At 35.9% G+C, this 22,659-nt stretch overlaps 2 protein-coding genes across 4 annotated transcripts in view; one reads left to right on the top strand and one right to left on the bottom strand.

Moving 5' to 3' along the window:
• DIP-epsilon (Dpr-interacting protein epsilon) overlaps positions 1–22,659 on the top strand; it is a 585,790-nt gene that overhangs the window by 399,652 nt on the left and 163,479 nt on the right. The window lies entirely within an intron of this gene.
• Positions 10,498–12,247, bottom strand: LOC137241939 (uncharacterized). The gene is made up of 2 exons (XM_067769297.1): positions 11,930–12,247; positions 10,498–11,861 (listed from the first exon to the last, which is right to left on the bottom strand). The coding sequence occupies exons 1-2, from the start codon at positions 11,981–11,983 to the stop codon at positions 10,569–10,571; spliced, it is 1,347 nt and encodes a 448-aa protein (XP_067625398.1). The 5' UTR covers positions 11,984–12,247; the 3' UTR covers positions 10,498–10,568.

Genomic DNA, 22,659 nt, shown 5'->3' with positions numbered 1-22,659 from the left:
AAGCGGGGTCGCCCCTCGGCAGTGTTTGGCAAACGCTCCGGGTATATTTCTGCCATGAAAAGCTCTCAGTGAAAACTCATCTGCCTTGCGGATGCCGTTCGGGGTCGGAATAAAACATGTAGGTCCCGTCCGGCCGATTTGTAGGGAAAATCAATAGGAACACGACGCAAATTGGAAGAGAAGCTCGGCCTTAGATCTCTCGGAGGTTATCGCGCCTTACATTTATTTTTTTATTTATTTATATGAAAAACCATTTATGAGTGGGGGCTTTCAGCAGCCATATCTCTTGAAGAAGAATTGGTGCTAAGAGCCCGAGAGGGTCGAACAGCGACGATGCAATGGACAGTATAGTCCTTTTTGTAACACGACTATTTATTGGCTGACGACGAAAGTTTACTCATATTGATCAGCGAGGTAGTGCAAACTGCGCACAGCAATATATGGTGTAGATGCCTTTCCGTATGTGACTGTATTTAGCTGGAATGTTTGAATATCATCATCTGGTGAACTTCTCCACAAGATATATTGAAACTTACTATGGTCATCACTGACTAGTTCTGCCTGTACATTTTGACTGTGTGAGCTGTAAGCGCAAAGCAATGTAAACGAAAACGAAGTAAGATAGTAGATCCAACCATTTGCATATCATTTATTGATTTCTGAGAAGAAGTTCGACAAGATGCATCGAAAACTAATCTTAGTTTAGTGTTTGTGCTATTAGGCTTCAAAAGGCAGTGATGTCGGATATAATAATGAGATTCATTTAGCTTCAGGTTTGGCACTATTACCATGTGACCCAGGCCTTCATACTCATCCAATAAATGAGACATATTGAGATCTTAGAGCAGGGGTTTGTTGTATTAATAACTAATTTAATTTATTTATCATTACGGCTGTATAGGCCTACAGCTTAAACTACTAAATATCATTCATTATTAAAATCACTTAGTTCTATTGGATATGCTGTCGGAATGCCATGTGATTCCGATCAACATATTTACTACAACGACAAACGGAAGAGTCTGGGAGTCTGGGAGCCACTTTAAGGGAGGTTGAAAAGGACGTGTTTCCAATCCCTCCTGTTCCAAATTTTGTTTGGCCTTATTTTATTTTATTATGAGTGGTATCTCAAAGTAATGAGCAATGTTTATTGGAAGTTTGGAAAGAACGTGTTTCCAATCCTGTCCCGAAACACACTGAAAGGACATTGTGTCCCATCAACGCATCAACTGTCGGTCTGAGACTACGATTTCGAGGTTTCGTCCCTAATCTCTCGTTTTTTTACATGACTTTTGTATGAATTTTCTGTCGGGCGATCCATTTTCGGTTAATCATTCGGCAGCTTAAGGCTTAGCTGGTTGTGCATTCCCCATCATGTGTCCGTACATGAAAAATCAAAAATAATGCATTAAACCTTCGTAAAGCTGCTGTGTATGATTCACCTAAGCAGGTAGGATTGTTCTTGAATGGAATTTTAACTACCACCCGACCATCAGAGTTATTGTTGGCCAATCCCATGATTTTTGAAGAACAATGTTATCTGTGATTATGACCTCTCAGTCACAGCGGTTTTTACCCGTGACCGTGACTGTGACTGAGACGAAACAAATACCACGCCAACAGGAATCACTTATTGTGTTGCCAATAATACACTCTGTGTAATTTTTTGGGACATCTACAGTTATTCAGTCGCAGATTAAGGAACTTTCTCATTGTATTGTTTCATAGCATAGAAACGTTTTGTTCCTGTGATGAGAGCTATGTTTGAGTCTGTGATTGGTAACGGGAAATAAATGCTGTCACAGGCAAGCTGTCGCTGAAATGTTCTGTGACAAAATCACAGGTACACGGATATTTGCCAACTAAACACGACAGCAGCCAACACGAATACAAAGATAAGAAAGGAAATCGAATAGAATCGAAATATAAAAAAATTACATTTGTAGGGAATTGTTCCTGGAAAATGTCTACAGCACCGAACTGAAAAATAGCAGAAGACATTTTTTTTTCAAATTTTGACAATAACTTTCTAATTTTTTATTCTTTCAATATTTAAACAACAAAATTCTTTGAGTTTTGTAACTTAAACTATGCAAACCAATCTCCAAAACGTTTTCGAAAAACTACGTTAATTCGAGAAAATTTTACAAAAATTTCGCACTTTTTATGTTTTATAAATTTATTTGGAAGCCCAATCAATTCTAGTCAGCTAAAGTACAAGTTATAGGTCTTTCAAAATCTAAGCCGGTTTTTGAAAATTGTTTTCCGTGCGATGTTCTGTATTTTTTCAATAGGAAAAAAAAACTGTTTGCTTTGTTAGACCAAAATTCATTAGGCTAACAACAGCATATTTAAAACAAGTTCAGAGAACTCCAAATAAGAAGTCGGAAGTTTTTTAAAATATATTCGAATATTCAAAATATTCCGAAAACGCTTTTGCTTGGGCTACAAAACTGCATATGTATTAAAAAAAAGAAATCGGAGGGCTTGAGAAGAAACTTCGAAATTTTCCTGAATTTTTTGAACTTTCGAACTAGACTTCACATTCCAAAAAATTCAGTAAACTTATAGTGAAATATACGAAATTTTCGTAAAATTTTATCGTAGTTTCGAAAACGTTTTTGATTGGGCTACAAAAAAAAAAAAACAAAAATTCAGAGAACTCCAAAATTTCGTAACATTTTTTCGAATTATGTCGAAAACATTTTTGAGCTTCGTTAGCATAGCTTTAATTTACAAAGTCAATGAAGTATTTTCTAAATTACCGAAAAAAAAAATAACAAATATTTTATTGACGAAATTTTGTAAAAGCTGACACTGCTATTTTTCTGTTCACTGCTTTATGTGTGTGAATGTGTATACTACAAACAAATACATATACATATCTGTACCTACATATGTATCACAGATATAATTTATGTTTTGTTGTTATATTTGTTTGTTTGTGCCCAAATTGCCTTTAGCGATTGTCATGCGGATAACTGAACTAATTAATAAGCGCATACAATTTCTATCATTTGCCGAAACAGCATCCAATTTTTGTCAATACGAAACAACAAAAGAAGTGATTTCCACAAAAGCAACAAATGTATTGTGGGTTGGAATGTCTTTTACCCAATACAAGGTATGGTCATACACACATAACTGAATATCAGTTAAGTCAGAAAGCCAGTTGGGCGCCAATAAATGTCACATGTAATACTAAATAGACTTGTAGTAAGCGTTCTACAAACAGGCACACTTACATATGTACGTACATAAATATGCAGCTCCAAATATACGCTCAGTTCACCAAAATTCTCGTTACATTAAAGTATTTGATATTTGACGTGAGCGAAGTACTCGTAAGTTCAAATATACTCCGCAATACTCATTGCACAGATTGCAGTTCCATTCCATTTGGTTCTTGAGTACTTACACATACAGAGCCATTGCATTGGCAATGACTAAATTTATAAGCATTCGAAAAGCCATGACAATGCAATATGTTACACGTCCATACGCTTATGACTGTGTGTATATATTTGCTTGCTAAATGGTATTTTCCTATTTTTGTTTTATTTGACTCATCCTTCGCGCGCTTGCTAGCAAGAGGGCCGAATATTTGCTTTTGTTGCTGGTGGAACGCAGATGTTGCGACCAAGCTGTCTATTGCTTCATTCGTAAGCGTATGTTTGATTTTATGTACCTGATCTTGTTTGTATGCATGTAAGTGTTCTATATATGGATATCTATGCATTTAAAATTTATCCCGATTGGGGAGCATCTGTGATTTTATCTGTGTATGATTTGCAAAGAAATATGGTAAATACTGTGGCATTTTCAAGGGATTTACAGCATTTGCACTGGCTATATATAAAGTCGGTACAATGAACCTGGCAACGAATTACTGCTCGTAATGGCTTTGTTAACAGCAGATAATAATATGTACACCTGTGGGCATATAATGCTTGGCAAAAATGTATACAGAAATTTAATGCTTGCGCTTGCCAAATAAAATATTGTAACGAATGTGAGCAGCACTGAGCGATGCTATCGTCTCTAAGCCGATGCTAAGCAGTGACGAGAATTCACATCCATAGATCAATCACTATGTATCTACATAAACGAAACAATAATTGCGTCTACACATATCTACCATGTACGTATACGAGCAGCGGAGAGTCAACGCACAAACATATGCATATATCTGAGATACTCCTGAAAGTATGCAATGAGAAAAACTATAAAATTTTGCAATTGTAGTTACAGCTGAGAAGTTTGAAAGCTGCTGGACTAGTAGATTCTGGAAGCGCCTAGAAGATGCGAACGTTGAAATCCAAGAATATAAAATTGTAGAGGCGCTGGAATTCAGTTTGATTTGAGTTGTCAAGCAGTTTCGACTAAGACGCTATCTAGCGAGCAAGAGCAGTATTATTTTGAATAGTAGAGTTTCATTTGAGCTATCAATCAATTTTGTTATTAAGCAAGCTATTCGTTGCACAGTTTGAGTGTTATTGTGAAGTACTTTAATAAAGGCCATTTTTCATTATTACAAATTGGAGTTATTTATTCAACAGTTTAATGATTCGAACTTAGCAGAGGATTGCAAATAAGAGGATTTGCAAGTAAATTCGTTACAATATTTAATGTCGCCGACAGGGTGGGGGATAGAAAAGTTATAAAAAAGGTGTAAGTACCAAGTGCTCGTGAGGGTTGATGTGTAAACATATAGGTGTACCTTTAGAAAACTAATGTTTGTAAATTAACTAGAGCTTGCCCATAAATTGAAGCGAAACCACGACAGAGGTGATTTCACCAGAAATAAAAAAGATGATAAAAAAATTTTAAGGACTACCTTTATATAAATGGACCAAAAAATAGAAGGCAATTTTTCCTTTAATACAGACATAGTCTTGTTGAATTTTGACTAAAAAACTTTAACAATAGCTCTTGTAAAAGAATTTTGGGATTTAAACCTATAAAGATGGAGCGCACTCTTTCAGTTTAAGCAAAATCATGTACTTGGGATTAACTAATTGATTATTTAAATTTTAGATTCCTTGTGTTTTTTCAGAGATTTTCGTTTATCTCGGTTCGTCTGCTACCTGGCGGCATTTAGTTTCCCACGAATTGTAGTGCCGTCGACTCGCAAACTATGTGCTAAGTTTCAAGTCTCTGGATCATCGTGAAGTTAGTTAAAAGTCGATCGCAAAATTTCCATTTCAATATAAATTTTCTGAATATCTCGATCCGTGCGCCGCCTACCGGATTTTTTTTTTTGTCACTTGCATTGTAATGTCCCCCAGATCTGAACTATTTTCTAAGCATCAAGTGTCTAGCTCAACGGGAAGTTACCGAAAAAGACTTTTACGTGGGTCAAAAATTTGTATGGAAATGAGGTGACAAACATGAAAGGGACTTAATATAAAGGTAATAAAAAATAAGTTTGGGCTATTTGAGAAGTGCTTCCTGGGATACGTATTGGTAGCAACCGATGCCAACCAGTTGTTGCATTCTTATCTTCTTATTACCCAAAGCGGAATTATCGAGTCATCGGCTTTTTATTGGTTTCTTTTCGGCTTATATTAGTTGGTTTTATATTGAAGTTCTACCGGTATCTACTTTACAACAACGCGATGAGGCGTCGATGAAAATTTCGATAACACGTCGATAAAAATTGGTAACACCGATAAATCGCTCGATAATTTTTCGATAACACATAGACGTCTTTTTGATAACAAATCGACAACTTTTTGGTAAAATATCGACAAATTTTCGATACATAATCGATAACTTTTAGATATTGAATGGATACAAAATCAATAACTTTTCGATACAAATTCGATCACCTTTAGAAAAAAAATCGACGATAATAATTGGAAAATTTTTAAAATCATGTTTTTTTTGTAAGTTCACCTTGTGTTTTTTACGATTTACTAAAATTGCGCAACGACGAAACCGGGTTGTCTTAAAACCAAATTTTACTTACTTCCGCAAAATATCTCCACAGAATGGGGATGTTTGGAACGTCGAACTGCCTGTACTGTGGAAAATTAGATAATGTACGTTACACCTTCTTCGAGTTCGAGCGCTTCGCCGAATAGCGTGGAAGAGATGCTTGGTAAATTTTACCCGGGCAGTGTCATCAGTGACATGATATGCCGAAGCAACAGGTGAAATACGATAAGCACATACATACATATGTACGTGAGGCATATATTTCTAAGAAAAGGAGAAAATAGATGCCTTCTAGCCCATCAGCGTGAGAGTGATGGTGATCAAGTAGCATGCACTCGTACGCGAAGTAATGTAATGAGTTACGGGGAATTGCGCGCGCCGTGGTAGGTAAGGTCTAAGTGGGTAGCCCTTCATAGAAGAAGGAAGCCCTGGACTCGAAGAATATCGCAGTAAGGCTTAAAAACCAGGTCAATGCATAAAACATTTCCTTCTTCCACGAAACTTAAACGAAATAAAAATCGTAGACGTAACTGTAACCGTTATTGCAACTGTTATCATACGTGTAATGAAACCATAACCGTAGCATTAACTCTTGCTTTAACTATAATTATGACCGTAACCGTAAACGTAAGGTTACGGTCATGTTGTCTAAAGTTACGGCAAGTGCAAGCATAATCGGAGCTTTCACGCTACCCAATAGGAATATGCTTCTTAAACGTTAATCTTTTCTGCCACCGTTACTGTAAGCATGATTGTAACCATAACCGCAATAAGGGGCGCAGACGTAACCGTCCCGCAGCGGGTTTGATGGCTTAGAATATAACCGCGACAGGTACGATTGTCATAAGAGGTGACTAGAATACGCAAATGATTCGCGGGGCTATGTAGCGCAACCGTTTCAGGTGGTTGTCAGCGCAATTTATAGCTTCACCAATAGAACAGTTAGCCTCACCTACCCGTGGTGAATCCTGTTTATTTAGCATCCAAGGATCTGGCGACCCCTGGTGGGGGCGGCAAGGTCCAGAAGCTTCAAGCTGGTACTATTAAATCGTTCCCAAGTTGCTCGTGCTTGTGCTTAAATGGCGCTTGTTACCGAAACGTACCGGATCTATATCCGCCAAAGGACCATCAACATCGATAACACCCCCAAAACCTTCGGGGAGTGCCTTTATCGCTACAAAAACAACGGAAATGTAACCTTAATCATAATTTGTACCGAAATTGTAAATGTATATCCGTAACCTTAATATATACCGTTGTTGTAAATGTCATTACCGTAACCTTAATATATACTGTTGTTGTAAATATTAATACCGTAACCGTAATATATACCGTTATTGTAACTGTAATAATTGTAACCGTAGCCTTTTGTTATACTCAAAAACCGAAACTTACCATAACCACAACCATAAGCGTAACCTTAACTGTTGGCTTTCATGTTTTCACATAAGAGAAATATCCATAATGGTTCAATCTATTGACTAATTAAGGTCAAAAATGGGTCAAATGATATTATTTGGGTACCAGTTTTTCCTAAAAAGGCTAGAGATTTGCCTTTCTTATTAATTTTAATGAATGAATATTCAATTCATCATTCTGTTTTATTAATGAAAATTTCGCCATAACTTTTCTGTTCAAATAGAAATGTACTAATTTTGTTAATCTCGAAAAACCCTCGCACACAACAAAAAAAAAAAACCCACAAAAAATATTAGCATGGAAACTCACAGCGATTTGTTGTAAAACGAAAAAGAAAATTAAAAAAAAAAAAACAAATAAAAAAACATAATTCCATTGTATTATTCTTAACCCATTTTTTGCCATATCTTTTTTGTGTCTCCTCATATTCATGCTTGTTTTCGCTATTTTCGTTTTCATGCAGACCGAAAATTTTGAAACTTTTTCTAGTTAAAATTTATGAAAGCTTAACCGCAGATTTTTGCTGCTCATTTCTCTGCTGGTTTGACTTTTATATGCATTTGTGTGCATGTGTGTGTACTACTAAGTACGCCGTCCCTAACTTAACATTCCTCCTCTGACTTCACATTCATTGGCCAATGCTACTCGCTTTCAAACAAGTATGCATCAACAATCCCAGTTAAATCTCATATAACCACAGCTCAGCTCAGTTTCAATAGTAAAACTTATGAAAACAAACACACGCCCAGTTGTTTAGTGTGAGCCTGTATGTGTGCTTATTACATATATAAAACAGCAATAAAAATATGCGGACCGAGCCTGACCATACTAAAGTTAACTAAATACTTTGTTATACTTTAAAAAGTGTCCCATTTCAAATCCTCTTTTAGTTTTGTCCTGCATTTGCCTTAATGCAATGTGTGTTTGTGTATGTGTAGGTGTGTTCGTGTGTGTATGCTGGGCTGTTAGTGTCGCTAAACTTTGCTAATATATTATTCTCAACTTGGCAACATTATTTAGTAGCAACACGACACGCAACACAATAACTCGGTTTTACTGACAGTAGTACAGTGGGTGTAGAGAGCGGCACATAAGGAGGCAGCGGATATCCGATACACTCCTACACACTTATACGCTTGAAGTGCTGGAAAAGTGTGCATGTATGCCAACGGGAAAACAAGTCAAATAGTGAAGTCACTTTTAGTGTGAAAATGCCCTGCAAAAATGTTGGCTGGAAAACTTTCATGTTACAGGATGTTGTTGGTGTGTTCGTCTTGTGTTTGTTTGTTGAACGTATTTGTGTATGTGTAGTGCTGAAGCCGGCATCGGATCAGCAGTTGGAAAAATTTGTACATTTTTAACTTTATGTAGCAACACGCATCATATGTGTGTTTGTAGGTGATTTCGGCAAAAGACGTTTAGGTCTCTTAAGCTGCAGTAATTCATTAGTTAGCCAGTTTATTTTGATAGTCTGAATAGCTGTAGAATATGTTGCCTTAGTTACGGCAAGCACATGTTTCAATTTAAGGTACCCCTAAAGGTTTGGGAAAGTCACTTGAAGGCTACTTAAGTTTTTACATTCAATTGTACTTTTGGTTTCATTGAAAATATAATAAAATCATTTGCGTATTTGTCGCCAAGTGCAAGTTAAGGATAGCTGGATAGTTGGATGAACTTTAAGAAAAGGCGCAATCTGTGAAGCATGAATGGTAAATGCCCCAATGAGGATGACTAAGACAAAATGTAGGTTGTAGTTGGCAGGATGTGCTAAGCGATTGGGACATGGAATTAAGCGCTCGATTGAAAAGTGTCAAAGGTCATGTGAAAGCCTTAAGAGCTTAAGTAAAAAATATTAGCATTTGTATCAAAAATAGAAGGCTGCAGCCTCAGGAGAGGAGTTTCTAAAAGAAATTTCATCACAGTGACAAAAAATATAGGAAGCAAAAACTGTAGGGTTTAACTGTTGAGCTCATAATTTCTTCCTGTTCTGCGTACGCCAGACTACGACTCCAGCTTTTAGAGGTGGCATACCTTCTAGATCGCGAAGCAGCAAGTGCGGTTGGTCTTAGAAACTTTTAGTGTGTGTCAAAGGGACGGATTTGTTTTTTTATTTATGCTAATGAAGTGTTCAGCTTAGTTATGAAACAAATTTCTGATATACTTGTTGGCGCATTCAATCTTAGTGTGTCCTAAAATATTTTTCTTGGTGCACCTCTCGGGATTACATCCATATTAGAACGTCGAAAGAATGCCCTAAACTAACTAATGCCTTGAATGACGGCAAAAAAACTTTGTGAAAAAAGAAAACTAGGATGTTTAGTGCTAAGCACCACGGCACTCATGAAACATCCGACAGCCTGTTCGCCTACATTAAACCAGCCACACAGGACGGTACTAGCATACTCTACGGCGTATCTTAAGCATCGCTATAAAGGGGAGCTTATGTTTTTTGGAACATATAATTACATCCAGTCACAGCGCCAGTACCTCTGGTAACTCATCGATTGAGCAAAATAATTAGCAACTAATCTCCACCCACGCTAGGCAGAAACGCAAGCTTGAAACCAGACAAACTCTTTACAAAATCCATACCTGCTTTGATAAACTCCACGTTCAAGGTGGTAAGATCCGCACATAATCTTACGGAGTTTAACATCTATTCACAGCGAGGCTCTAAAAGTGCTTAGCTCTAAAACTGTGCTATGTAGTGTAGTCGGTGAGTACCTAAAATCACGCGCAATTGCAGCACCCTCTTTTTCTATTAAGACTATTTGTGTATTAGAGAAACTATAACGCGATTGAGCATAACAAATGCTTAGCGACATGGCTAGGGTTTAGTAAGACCCATCACTCAATGCTGATTACCTCAGTATTCTGGAAAACTCCTACTACCCTGAAAGTGTTCAGGTGAGCTGCTCCACACAGTTAAAGCAGCGGCCACCCAACTTTCAACTTTAAAGAGCTACTTCACTCTTTAAAGCGACACTTCAGGAGAGCCTTTCTTAAAGCCAAGCAGTTTATCGATTACATAATACTAAAACATGAATAAACTGGAACTCAGTACTGCTGAGGAATGATAACAAGCTCCGCAGTATGCCCAATCTTCAGAAGTTGCTTTCGAAGGTAATAAAATCATCATACACTTAATTGGCCTTTTTTTATTGAAATAAAATTTAAAAAAATATAATCAAATCTTCAAAAACTACACATTAAAACTCATCGCACTTTCCCTTAATCATATTCAAAGTAACACTACCCACATTGCCCGATGCATTGTGCAACAATTCGAAAACGTGCATATTCGCACTGCCATTACGTGTAGCCTCATTTAACTCTTTTACAACATTCTGATACACATCGTAGCGTTCGTTATTCTGCCAATCATTTTTAAATTCTACATAGAAACGATGCACATCAAACAAACGCTGTGACATCACATCATAATGCAGCTGTGACTCATCTGGCGCAGCTGCTGTTGGCTCGGGCAACAATTTCGCCCAAGTCTCATGTAAATGCTCGAGAAACTCAAAATTACTAAATATAAACGTGACAAAGAGATCAAGTCCTTTGCTCTGCAATTTAGCCAAAATTACCGCCAAATCCTCATGTGCATATTGTGAATTTTTAAATTGCTCATAATCGGCTGAGAGATCCTTTTCAAGATATGCGTACAAACGATTGCGTTTCTCATAGAAATCATCAATGGCGAGTATTGCATCGATTTCCGTTAACAATTTGCTCAACTTTGTGGCGTGCAAAGCACGTGATGCATCATTTTGTGTTGCCGCTGCGTTGTCAACTGTTTCATCCTCCTCTGAAGCAATGTGTTTCTCTTCAACAACTTCCTGTAATAGTTTCCGTACGGTGAGTAAATAATCGTCGATTATCTCAGAGCCAGCTGATTTTATATTTGCATACAATGCGCTGCCAAAGCGTTCGATGTCGATGTGAGCCTTTGGGGGCGTGGCTGTGACAGTGTTAGCGCGCAATGGTGCCAATTTCACATTACTCCAATAGTTTGCATTTTGATGCAGTGGTAGGTGTGCATTGTTGTTGGGTGCTGCTGCTTTAGTTTGGTTTAAATTGTCACGGAACCAGAATTGTCGACACAAATTATACCAACGTAATTGGCGTAGTTCCTCTGCACTTTCATCTTGCAATTTCAGCAATTCGTGTTTCAGTTTATTTAGGAAATTCAAATTGCGTAATGTATAAAAGTTCTCTACGCTATGTGCTTGTTCTTGCTGTTTTATATCTAGCAACTGTTTCAGATAAACGATTTTCGGCACCAACAGTGATGAGCTTGCGGCCGACTCAATTTTGGTTGCATAAACAACAAAGTCTTTGTTGGTGCGCAACTCTTCCAATAGACGATTTAAATGATCGCTAGCGGCTGTGTCGACCAAATCGTTGAGTTCTGCAATGAAATGGCTTTGAAATGTACGGTCCTTTATGTCGGTATGTTGAGTTAGGTAGATTTGTTTGGCTTTGGTAGCGCCACGCTAAAGGAATAAGAGAGCTGGTCTTTAATGAGGTTTTAATTATTTTACTTGAAATTTTAAGTGTTTACCACAATGTGCGGCGGAATACTTAGTAGGAGCGCGAAAATAATGACTTTGTGCATAATTTTTCTTTTTTTTTTTAAGTTGAGATCTCAAACCAAAATTGTATATTCTTTAAAGGATTTGCGTGCATATATAGTAACCCACTTTATTTTTTCTTATTTTGAAAGACTTTTTGAAAACGTGAATAAAAAACTTTAAGCAAGGTGCATACAATTTCAATTAATATTTTAGCACAAATAAAATTTTGAATCTTATTTTATTAAGTGTTTTCCGTTCTTTAATTTTCCATTTGACTGCTTCCGAACTGTTCACTTGAATATCGCTTATAACTGTGTTTACATGTTCTTGCTGGAATTCCAGTTGAAGCTTGGTTTACCGATCCCAATGTTGCCAACTAAGCGCTATGTGAGCTCCATTTAGTTGTTTTTTGAAAATGGATTTTAAAAAGCAGTCAAAGTGTTGTATCTAAAATGGTGTAGGACTATTTTTTCAAAATGAGCCGGTTAAATTCATATTAAATATATGGGAAATTTCGAGTTCTCCGGAAACCAATAAAATACATATTTCATGGAAAAGTGCTTGTAGACCCCCCTTTTCTTGGCAAACTAAAAAATAGCAAAACATTTCATGAAAGGGATGGCAGAATTCATTTAAAAGTACATCAATACAGCCGCCCTATCTTAAAGAAATAAGTTCAGAACTCCCTGTTAAGGGTTGCTGAGTTTCTCATTAAAATACTTGCACTGTAAACAACCTTTATCATTATAAACACAACATACTCAGACAAAGTGATTAATAGGTTTTTGAGGAAGGTTGTTCCGAAATCGTATACCGAGATATCGGACTGACTAATTCCTACTTAAAAACTTTAGAAAATCGAGATATTATTACCAATTTCTTGGGCTTGGCTATAAGGCCGAATCTTCTGAAAGTGATGCATGGACGAAATATGTATAAAATAGGTTAATACATCGCCCTCGATTATATAGAAGAATTTAAAAATAAAGCAGAATGCATTTCTAGTTTCTAGTTTGATTCGTTTTTTAAATCAACATGTTGGCAACTTTACTACACTGAACTTTTAATCGCAAATTCATTTATATATTTATTCGCTTTTGGTTTACTTATTATGGGTTCAATACGGGGGTTAAGCTCGTCACTCAGCATCATAAAGCCTTTATCAGTACTTGATAGTGATAACGACAGTCGCCTGCTCCACATATTTATTTAACGATTTGTTTTCATATTGAATTAGAGTTTGCAAATACTGCAGACAAACAAATAAATAGTATTATTTTTTTAAATAATTTTTGACATTGGCCTAGCTGAAGGTTTAAAAAATATACGAATTTCATATTTGAAAATTGTATAATTTCTTTGATATACATACATGCACGTGATGTTAAAAGTCTTATCATTTACTTTAAACAAAAATTTAAACATAAAAACAAATAATCTATAATTCAGCTCTGAAGATAACATTGCTTTTGCGCACTTACAAACGTTTTTTTATTTGCACACAGTAAGAAATATTGGTAGCAAAAGCGAAAATTAGGTTAGTGGACCCGAATGAGCAAACATTCCGACAAATTTGTAGCATTATGATTAATTCAAGTGAGTTTGGTGTCAGGAAACAAATTTGTTTAGTAATTTCAATAGAACAGGAACCGCTGGTATCGAGTTTACACTATTCTGTAAAAATGACAGATTACACGGGTCAACACAAAATTTGACTTTGACTTCAAAACATTAAATTTCAATTCTTTAGGTCGTAATTTGACGAAAAAAATATATATGGCATGAAAAAGTTAGCTTTCCTATTTAGGAAACCGCTTGAACGAAATTTTTCAAAGTCTGTGGTTTTAATTTTTACTTGAAAATGAAACAATTCAAATAAATATTTTTATTAAGTTTTAATATCGAAATAACTTTAAAAAAATTGGAAAATGATTTAGAAGTGTACAATTTTATTTTTTCTTTTATGTTCATAAGTACTATTCATCAATAAACCCCAAATATAATCTCCTATCATGTTTTCATTATATTGGCCCTGATAACGTTGTTCGAAGCAGAGCCTCAAAGCTCTGCTTTACTTTTTGGCAAATTTAAATCTCTAATCAAATCATTAAAATCTTCAGTAGTGATAAAATGATGTTTTGGTTGTACTGGTGTCGGTAAAAACTCCTTATCGGCATTGCTTTTATAAGAACTAAGAGATGATCCACTTCTCTGCGATAATTTTTTCGGTAGCTCTGATACTGGTCGTGTCAGATCGTGTGCGACTGGAGGAGAAGAAGAATCAAAAGCAGGATATTCGGTAGGTTTTGCATTTTTATCTCTACGTCCTTTACCCGGATTCACAATGCAAAAGTAGCAGGCTTTAACGTGGTCTTTTGGTTCTCGCCAGATTATTGGTGTTGTAAGTTTCATAGATCTTTTCTCATCTCGATACCAACCTAAAATATAGAAAGAGAAATCAATATGTCTACATACTTTATTTCATTTACTATTTAAATAAAATTTGCTCACCTTCCAAACATCTTTTACAATAACTACAAGCAACATGTGGAGCGCATGTCTTGTATTGGTTCCAAACAGGACAGTCAAAATATGCTTCGTAGGCTTCACAGAGGATGAGAGATGTTTTTAATTCATATTTTATATCTCGAACTTCAGTAAAACGCCCACATATATAACAAAAAGCATCCGCTTCATATTTAGACTTTCGCGACGACATTTTAGATTATTCTAGATTTGTACAAAAAACCTGATTGTTGTTTAGTTCTCACTCTATCGCCATGAGTATTGTTACTATACCTACTACGGAATCAAACTTTATACCGAAAAAAGGTATTTTCTTTTCGTTTTTGTTTATAATAAAACAGAAAATCATGAAATAAACTTTAGGACAAAGAACAAATTATTTTTTGTAGTTGTTTTATCGATCAATCCTATTGATTTTTCTGCTAAAAGAACTGATTTCAAAGGCAATTTGCAATTTTGCAAACAGCTGTTAATAGTATGCAAATAGAGCAGCCAAGTGTGAAGAGAAACTTACGCTCACGGCCCTCACTGCTTTTTGCTTATGACTTTGGCGACGCAGAAATCTGTGACATATCAACCGCCTTAACGGTTACTCTAATTTTGACTAATCTCTGTTATTTTAACAATTTCTGCGGTATTCTCATAGTGACAGTAATCAATCTAATAGAGCTACGACTTACGTGGAATAAAATTTTTTTGTTGTTTTGACTCTTGAAGCGGTCAATTCAGAAACAAGAAATTGTGCGAAGTTGATTCAACAGTTATTTGTGATGAATAAAAATCAACAGATATTTCGGTTGTATTGGCCCACTTTTTTTATAAGTGTAGCAATTCTCAACAAGCTGATAAAGCTTACTTTTTATAGTGACCCGGCTGTGTTTTTATTTTTTAATGATTGTTTTCCCACAGCTCATACCAAGTTAGACATCACTGAGAAAATAACTTCCATATTATATTATTTGCGCCACCGTGGTGTGATGGTAGCGTGCTCCGCCTAACACACCGTATGCCCTGGGTTCAAACCCCTGGCAAAGCAACATCAAAATTTTAGAAATAAGGTTTTTCAATTAGAAGAAAATTTTTCTAAGCGGGGTCGCCCATCGGCAGTGTCTGGCAAGCGCTCCGAGTGTACTTCTGCCATGAAAAGCTCTCAGTGAAAACTCATCTGCCTTGCAGATGCCGTTCGGAGTTGGCATAAAACATGTATGTAGGTCCCCAATTTGTAGGGAAAATCAAGAGGAACACGACGCAAATTGGAAGAGAAGCTCGGCCTTAGATCTCTTCGGAGGTTATCGCGCCTTACATTTATTTTTTTTTATTATATTATTTGAGAAGCTCAGCAAGTGTCGAGGAAATTTACACATTCGTGATGAAAAAAATAGCAATAGTTATGGTATGACAAAGAAAGAGCAAAAAAGAACAACTGATATACGATTAGCCAGCAACCAGATACAAACAAATCCCGAATAACTACGAACTTTATTTTGAATTTTGTTTTAAATTTTCATCCTTCGTTTATAACAGAAAATTTGGCTGCACTATGTTAGGTTGGAGTTCGAAGTTATCTGAATTTTGATCTGAAAGCCTAGTTGGATAACTGGATTTTATCTTGTCGTGTATAGGGTTGCCGGGATAGTGACTTGCCGAGATTTCTGAAACTAAGAACAATCAGGCGCTTCCACAGAAATTTAATCGAAAAGCGTCAAAATATTAATAGTCAGCGAAGATTCGTATTGATAATTTAGTGAAGAAGCCACAAATCATTAAATTTATTTTTTTGAAGAAGACAATATGTACCTAAGTATGCACTTAAGTGTACCCTCAAAGAGCTAAGACTTACGTTGATGTTCATCTAAATTCAAATTGATCCCCAAGTGATTCCCAAATAATCACGAAGTGGTCCAAAACTAACCTCAACTAATTCGGAAATCAATATATTTCGAATTATCATCTACATATTACGAAATTACTCGAAACTATCCACCAAAATCGCTTTAAAGGATCCAAAAGTAGTCTCCAAAATTATTCCCAAATTATTCTGAAAAGTCCCTCAAGTGATCCTGACGCGATCCAAAATTCACCTGAGATAAACCCGATACTAACCCAGAAATATTTCCCAAAATGTTTCTCAAATATTTACCACACACCGAAATATTTCCCAAAACCATTAGGAAATAACCAAATTACCCCCAAAGAATCCTTAAATATCCGAAAAAGATGACCTTGCAAAGTGCCGAAATAATCGCTGAGACCATTCCGAGAGAATCCGGAAATAACACCCGGAACGACCCTGAAACTACATCGGAAAACTCTTAAAAACGTTCCCATTTGACTCCGAAATTATCTCCAATCGTCGCTTAAACCATCCCGAAATTGTCCCTTAAACCTACAGTGACTGGCTCCTAAATAATCCCGAAATTACCACGAACGACCAACAGAGCGCAAACAATACAATAGAAAATAGGAACAGCATATTCTTCGAAGTTTCTGTTTTGCTATTTGCTTCGCTCTTAAGAACACGACGTAGCTCACAGCAGAGCCAAAGTAATTCGTTCCATATTTTACGCTATGGCTCTGCTCTATGCTCTTGTTATTTATGCTCAGAGCCCAAGCAGTAGCGAAAAGAAAAACTCAAAAACAGAATAGGCTTTCCAATCACTATTCAAAAGAGTAGTTCTAATCGTTATTATACATAAATAACCCTTTTCTTATGATCATCATGTAAAACAGTTCTTTTTAAAAGAACTTGATGAGAGCTGTTGTTAAAAATATGTATTATTATTGTAGCCCTAATAGCTTATATCGAACAAAATGCATGGAAGAACTCCCAGCGCCCATGTGAAATTTTGCACCTGAAAATATGCTTAAAAACTTCTCATAACCTACGATTTATCACCCCACAATTTAATGGTGTTCCATTTCAAGGTAATTGAAACCAAAATTTAAATTCCCTCCCCTTACACTCATACATATATTAGCAACTATTTGTGGTATCTACGTATACATATAAATTGTGGAAAATTGCACTAATTAATTCCAAAAAAAAGAAAAAAGTTGGTTAAAATGTTCTCATCTTTTTTTTATTAAGTATTATGCGCTTGCAAGTAAGCAAATACACGTAGTTTCGGTTTAATTAGATGGTACAAACAATGGCCAAGAGAAAAAGTGCAGACGCACGTACATTTTTAGCAACGAATAGTTATCTCTGCCAAGAAGAGAGAAAATGAATGTTCGTGCGTAATTACACTAAAGCATATGTGTTTAGTCAAGGAGATATATGAGCGCACATATAAGGGTGGTACATAAAGATAAAGTTGTATTGTTCACCCCACAGAGCGCTGGTTTCTATCAGTACAAAAAGGTCCATATCCTTTTTGAAGTTGCAGCTTTCCGTAGCGAGTTGGTGGCATTGCTTGCGCTCTTGCGTCGAATGACATTTGTGTGTCAGACACGATGTGGTGCCATTGGCGCTCTGAACACTTTGTTTAAGCTGCGGTTTATTTTGGCTGTTTTTACAAAGCAAAATAAAATTATTTTTATTAAGAAAAGCTGTCTTTCTCAGTTAACAAAGGGTAACGTTTTTAATATAAATTCAAGTAAAGAATCCAAGTTTTTGCGGAACCAGGGTAATGGTTGTTGTTGTTGTTAATGGTAATGGTGATGACTTTGCTTGATAAAGCGCAGTGTGAGCTGTGGGTGATAAGAGATGCGAAAGTAAGAGAGAAACAACAGACTTCAGTGCATTTGAGGATGAAGCCCCGAAAAGCCTATTTTCCGTAACTATCTTTTCTTCAATAACATCCTAAGAAGTATTTGCAGGTATAATTTCATGGTTACAGCACTCAGCAGCAGATGTTTATGTAGTAATTTTACTTCAGTTTTCTTTCCCGCTGGCATATTTTAAAGCAGATCGCTATTTAAAAAGGAATAAGTATTTTGTTGAGGCTGAAGCTTACAGAATAAAAAAAAAATTATTGTCAACTCAATAACTGAACACCGCCGTATAGCGGAATTAAATGAAAAAGTTAAGAGCACAAATAAACAGACTGAAGTGGGAAATAGGGCGAGAGAGATATAGTAGGAAAAGATAAATTTTGCGCTTCCTAAGGCAGTCGGTTCTATGTACCGGGGCGACTCGCGATTTTTCCCGACCAAGGACTGTCATTTCAGTGTAACCCCATTTAATTTAACCCCATAAATTTTGGAAAATACTTGAGAGGGAGGAGGTCAGAAAAGATAATCACAGAAAAAACACAGGAATAGGTTAGAAAAAAGTAGAGGATATGCTTACATATGAATTGGAATAGAAATAGAAATAGAAGAAAGAAATATGAAAAAAGAGATGAGTATAGTATGGGCGAAAACGATTGGTGGTAGAAGGAGGAAAAATAGGGCTACTTAGATTTACGGTCTTTAGGTAAGTGTTCTCATGAAATCTGACAAATATATTCATATGAAAACAGCGCCATCATAAATAACAACAACTGCTTTATCTGAATTGGAAATGTCTTACGGAAATATTATGCGTTTGAAATTTATTTTCTAACAGTTGACCACCCTATTAACCACACACATAAAAGCATATGTGTGTTTGTTAGAGCGACAATTTAAGCCAAATGAAAGCGATGAACTTTTAGTGTAAATTGGGCCAAAAGCCTGTTAGTCGACCAGAATAACATACATAGTTGAATGTCAAAGCATGACCCGAGTGGGAAGAGATAAACCAAACTACTATTTGACTGTCCGGCAAGGTGGCAAGTTGGTCGTTCACAAGGAAGTTGCTGAATAGCAGAATTTTTGTAGTTGAGAAGAGTAAAATAAATAACAAAAGAAAACAATATGTGCAAAATTAGAAATGTTTATCACAATTTTATCTACTAATTTATTTGGATGTATGTTTAGTTGAGATGGTGTTGAAGGACAGGTGTTACAGACGTTCAGGTTTTAAAAGGAATATAGGTGAATATAACAGGAAAATTAGTAGCACAGTTAAGCTTAATTGTAGAATTAGTTTCCGTAACTAACCCCCCCCCCTGTGGAAAAAGTTTTATAAAGTTTTATTTAAAGCTTTTATGCTTTCGGGAGTCTCAGCATAGTATTGTAACTGATTGGACATCGACGTAGGGTTGCTGGTATAACTTTAAAATATACAGCTAAAATTGGAGCTTACCAACTTCGAATGTTCAGATGTTGATGGGAAATTTACCGATTTAGAAACATAGGACTGAAAAGACACCCACGGACTTAGTAACGTCCCAAACATTAGAAAATTTTGTACAATGACCTAACTTTGATCTTCATGTCGGCTTCGGTCATAGCTAAGAGCGAGGAATGAGAACAACAGATATTGTTGAATGTGAAGATCTTTAGCTGGTGGTGAACGCATTAGGTTGTGGAAACATATACTAAAATAGATAAATGACTGTTATAAAAATAAGTTTGAAAATATGGTTTAAGTATGTATGTAGCCAACTACGTCAACCAAGATTTTTCCAATGCTCATACAATTTTCGTGATACCTCTTTCGGATCCGAAGTTGCCCCAAGATTATCCTGAACACAGTCCGTAACTATAGAGTAATAATCCTGAAAATAATGCTGAAATAATGCGTATATAGTTCTGAAACTACCCTGAATTGATCCCACAAACAAAACTGAAATGATCTTACATGAAAATTACAAGGTCTATATAATTCATATCTATATGCATAACAAGTAAGGAAGGCTAAGTTCGGGTGTAACCGAACATTACATACTCAGCTGAGAGCTTTGGAGACAAAATAAGGGAAAATCACTATTTAGCAAAATGAACCTAGCGTAACCCTGGAATGTGTTTGTATGGCATGGGTTTCAAATGGAAGGTACTAAAGAGTATTTTAAAAGGGAGTGCACCATAGTTCTATAGGTGGACGCAATTTCAGGATATCGCCATAAAGGTGGGCCAGGGGTGACTCTAGAATGGGTGTTGTAGGATATGGGTATCAAATTAAATGTATTAATGAAGGTTTTAAAAGGGAGTGGCCTTTAGTTGTATATGTGAAGGCGTTTTCAAGATATCGACCAAAGTGTGGATCAGGGTGACCCAGAACATCATCTGTCGGGTACCGCTAATTTCTTTTAATATGTCATACCACGAACAGTATTCCTGCCAAGATTCCAAGGGCTTTTGATTTCGCCCTGCAGAACTTTCTCATTTTCTTCTACTTAATATGGAAGGTGTCACACCCATTTTACAAAGTTTTTTCTAAAGTTATATTTTGCGTCAATAAACTAATCCAATTTCCATGTTTCATCTCTTTTTTCATATTTGGTATAGATTTATGGCATTTTTTTCATTTTTGGTAGTTTTCGATATCGAAAAAGTAGCCGTGGTCATAGTCGGATTTCGGCCATTTTTATAACAAGATAAAGTGAGTTCAGATAAGTACGTGAACTAAGTTTAGTAAAGATATATCGATTTTTGTTCAAGTTATCGTGTTAACGGCCGTGGCTTCAACCGATTTCGCCCATTTTCACAGAAAACAGTTACCGTAAAAAGCTATGCACCTACCAAATTTCGCAAGGATTGGTAAATTTTTGTTCGACTTATGCCCTTAAAAGTATTCTAGACGAATTAAATGAAAAAGGGCGGAGCCACGCCCATTTTGAAATATTCTTTTATTTTTGTATTTTGTTGCACCATATCATTACTAGAGTTGAATGTTGACATAATTTACTTATATACTGTAAAGATATTAAATTTTTTGTTAAAATTTGACTTAAAAAATTTTTTTTTTAAAGTGGGCGTGTTCGTCATCCGATTTTGCAAATTTTTATTTAGCTCACATACAGTAATAGGAGTAACATGCCTGTCAAATTTCATCATGATATCATCAACGACTGCGAAATTACAGCTTGCATATCTTTTAAATTACCTTCTTTTAAAAGTGGGCGGTGCCACGCCCATTGTCCAAAATTTTACTAATTTCTCTTTTGCGTCATAAGGTCAACGCACCTACCAAGTTTTATCGCTTTATCCGTCTTTGGTAATGAATTATCGCACTTTTTCGGTTTTTCGAAATTTTCGATATCGAAAAAGTGGGCGTGGTTGTAGTCCGATTTCATTCATTTGAAATAGCGATCTGAGATGAGCACCCGGGAACCTACATACAAAATTTCATCAAGATACCTCAAAATTTACTCAAGTTATCGTGTTTACGGACGGACGGACGGACGGACATGGCTAAATGGATTTCTTTTTTCGCCCAGATCATTTTGATATACAGAAGTCTATATCTATCTGGATTAGTTTATGCCGTTACGGATTACCGTTATGCGAACAAAGTTAAATCAAATTCTGTGTGTGTGTGTGTGTGTGTTCCCTATGGAAACGTATTTCCCACACTTCAATCATCAGCAAATTTTATCTGTAGGTTCCTTCGATCAAGAAGAATTTCAGAACTAAGAATTTTAAATAAAAATTTTTTTTTCAATTTCTCTTGAGCAACTGGGGGGTGCGACAAATTTTGTATGTCAGCAAAAGTTACTCATACGCCATATACGTTCTTAAGTGCAGAAATTTTTTTGGTCATAGCATTTTGAATTCACAAAAAGTTAAAGCGATTGCATTGAGTGATTTAAAAGTTTTTATTAAATTTAAGCATTCCATTGTAAAAATAGCTGTCTATATGAGATGATAGATAAAAATTGTGCTGCTAAAATATTTTGATTAAGTTATGAGATTTTGAGTATGCATTATGTGCGATAAAATACATTTTGAAAAATAAAGCAAATAATGATGAATTAGAAGAATGAGGAATCTGAAAAAAAAGAAGGAGAGAGGTAGAGGGTGTAAAAAAAGTAGAAGGAGAGATAGGAAATTATAAAGGGTAAGAATGAGAAAAATTGGGAGATACCGTTTGAAGAAGAACAATAAAATCTTTATATACTGATTGCTTGACTTTGAGTAACGGAAAGGAATCTTTGTATCTAGATTAGTATCTGCCCAACCCGAGCAACGCCGGTTACAATGCTAGTGTAAAATATCTATGAAGAGAACAAGGGGAAAAAGGTAAGGGTGATATTTTGGTTGCCCATTTTCTCAAAATTGTCTAGGCCACGATCAATATTAACATTATCGCTCATTTATTTGAAGGCCTGTATATACTTTTAAAAAAATTGGTCAGGTCATTCCCCCGGAAGTATCAACTTAG

This window comes from Eurosta solidaginis, chromosome 2 (genome assembly GCF_040869045.1).
Source record: "Eurosta solidaginis isolate ZX-2024a chromosome 2, ASM4086904v1, whole genome shotgun sequence".
Taxonomy (NCBI): Eukaryota; Metazoa; Arthropoda; class Insecta; order Diptera; family Tephritidae; genus Eurosta; species Eurosta solidaginis.
Note: the sequence above shows the minus strand (reverse complement) of the source record. Positions and strands in the feature narration are given on the sequence as shown.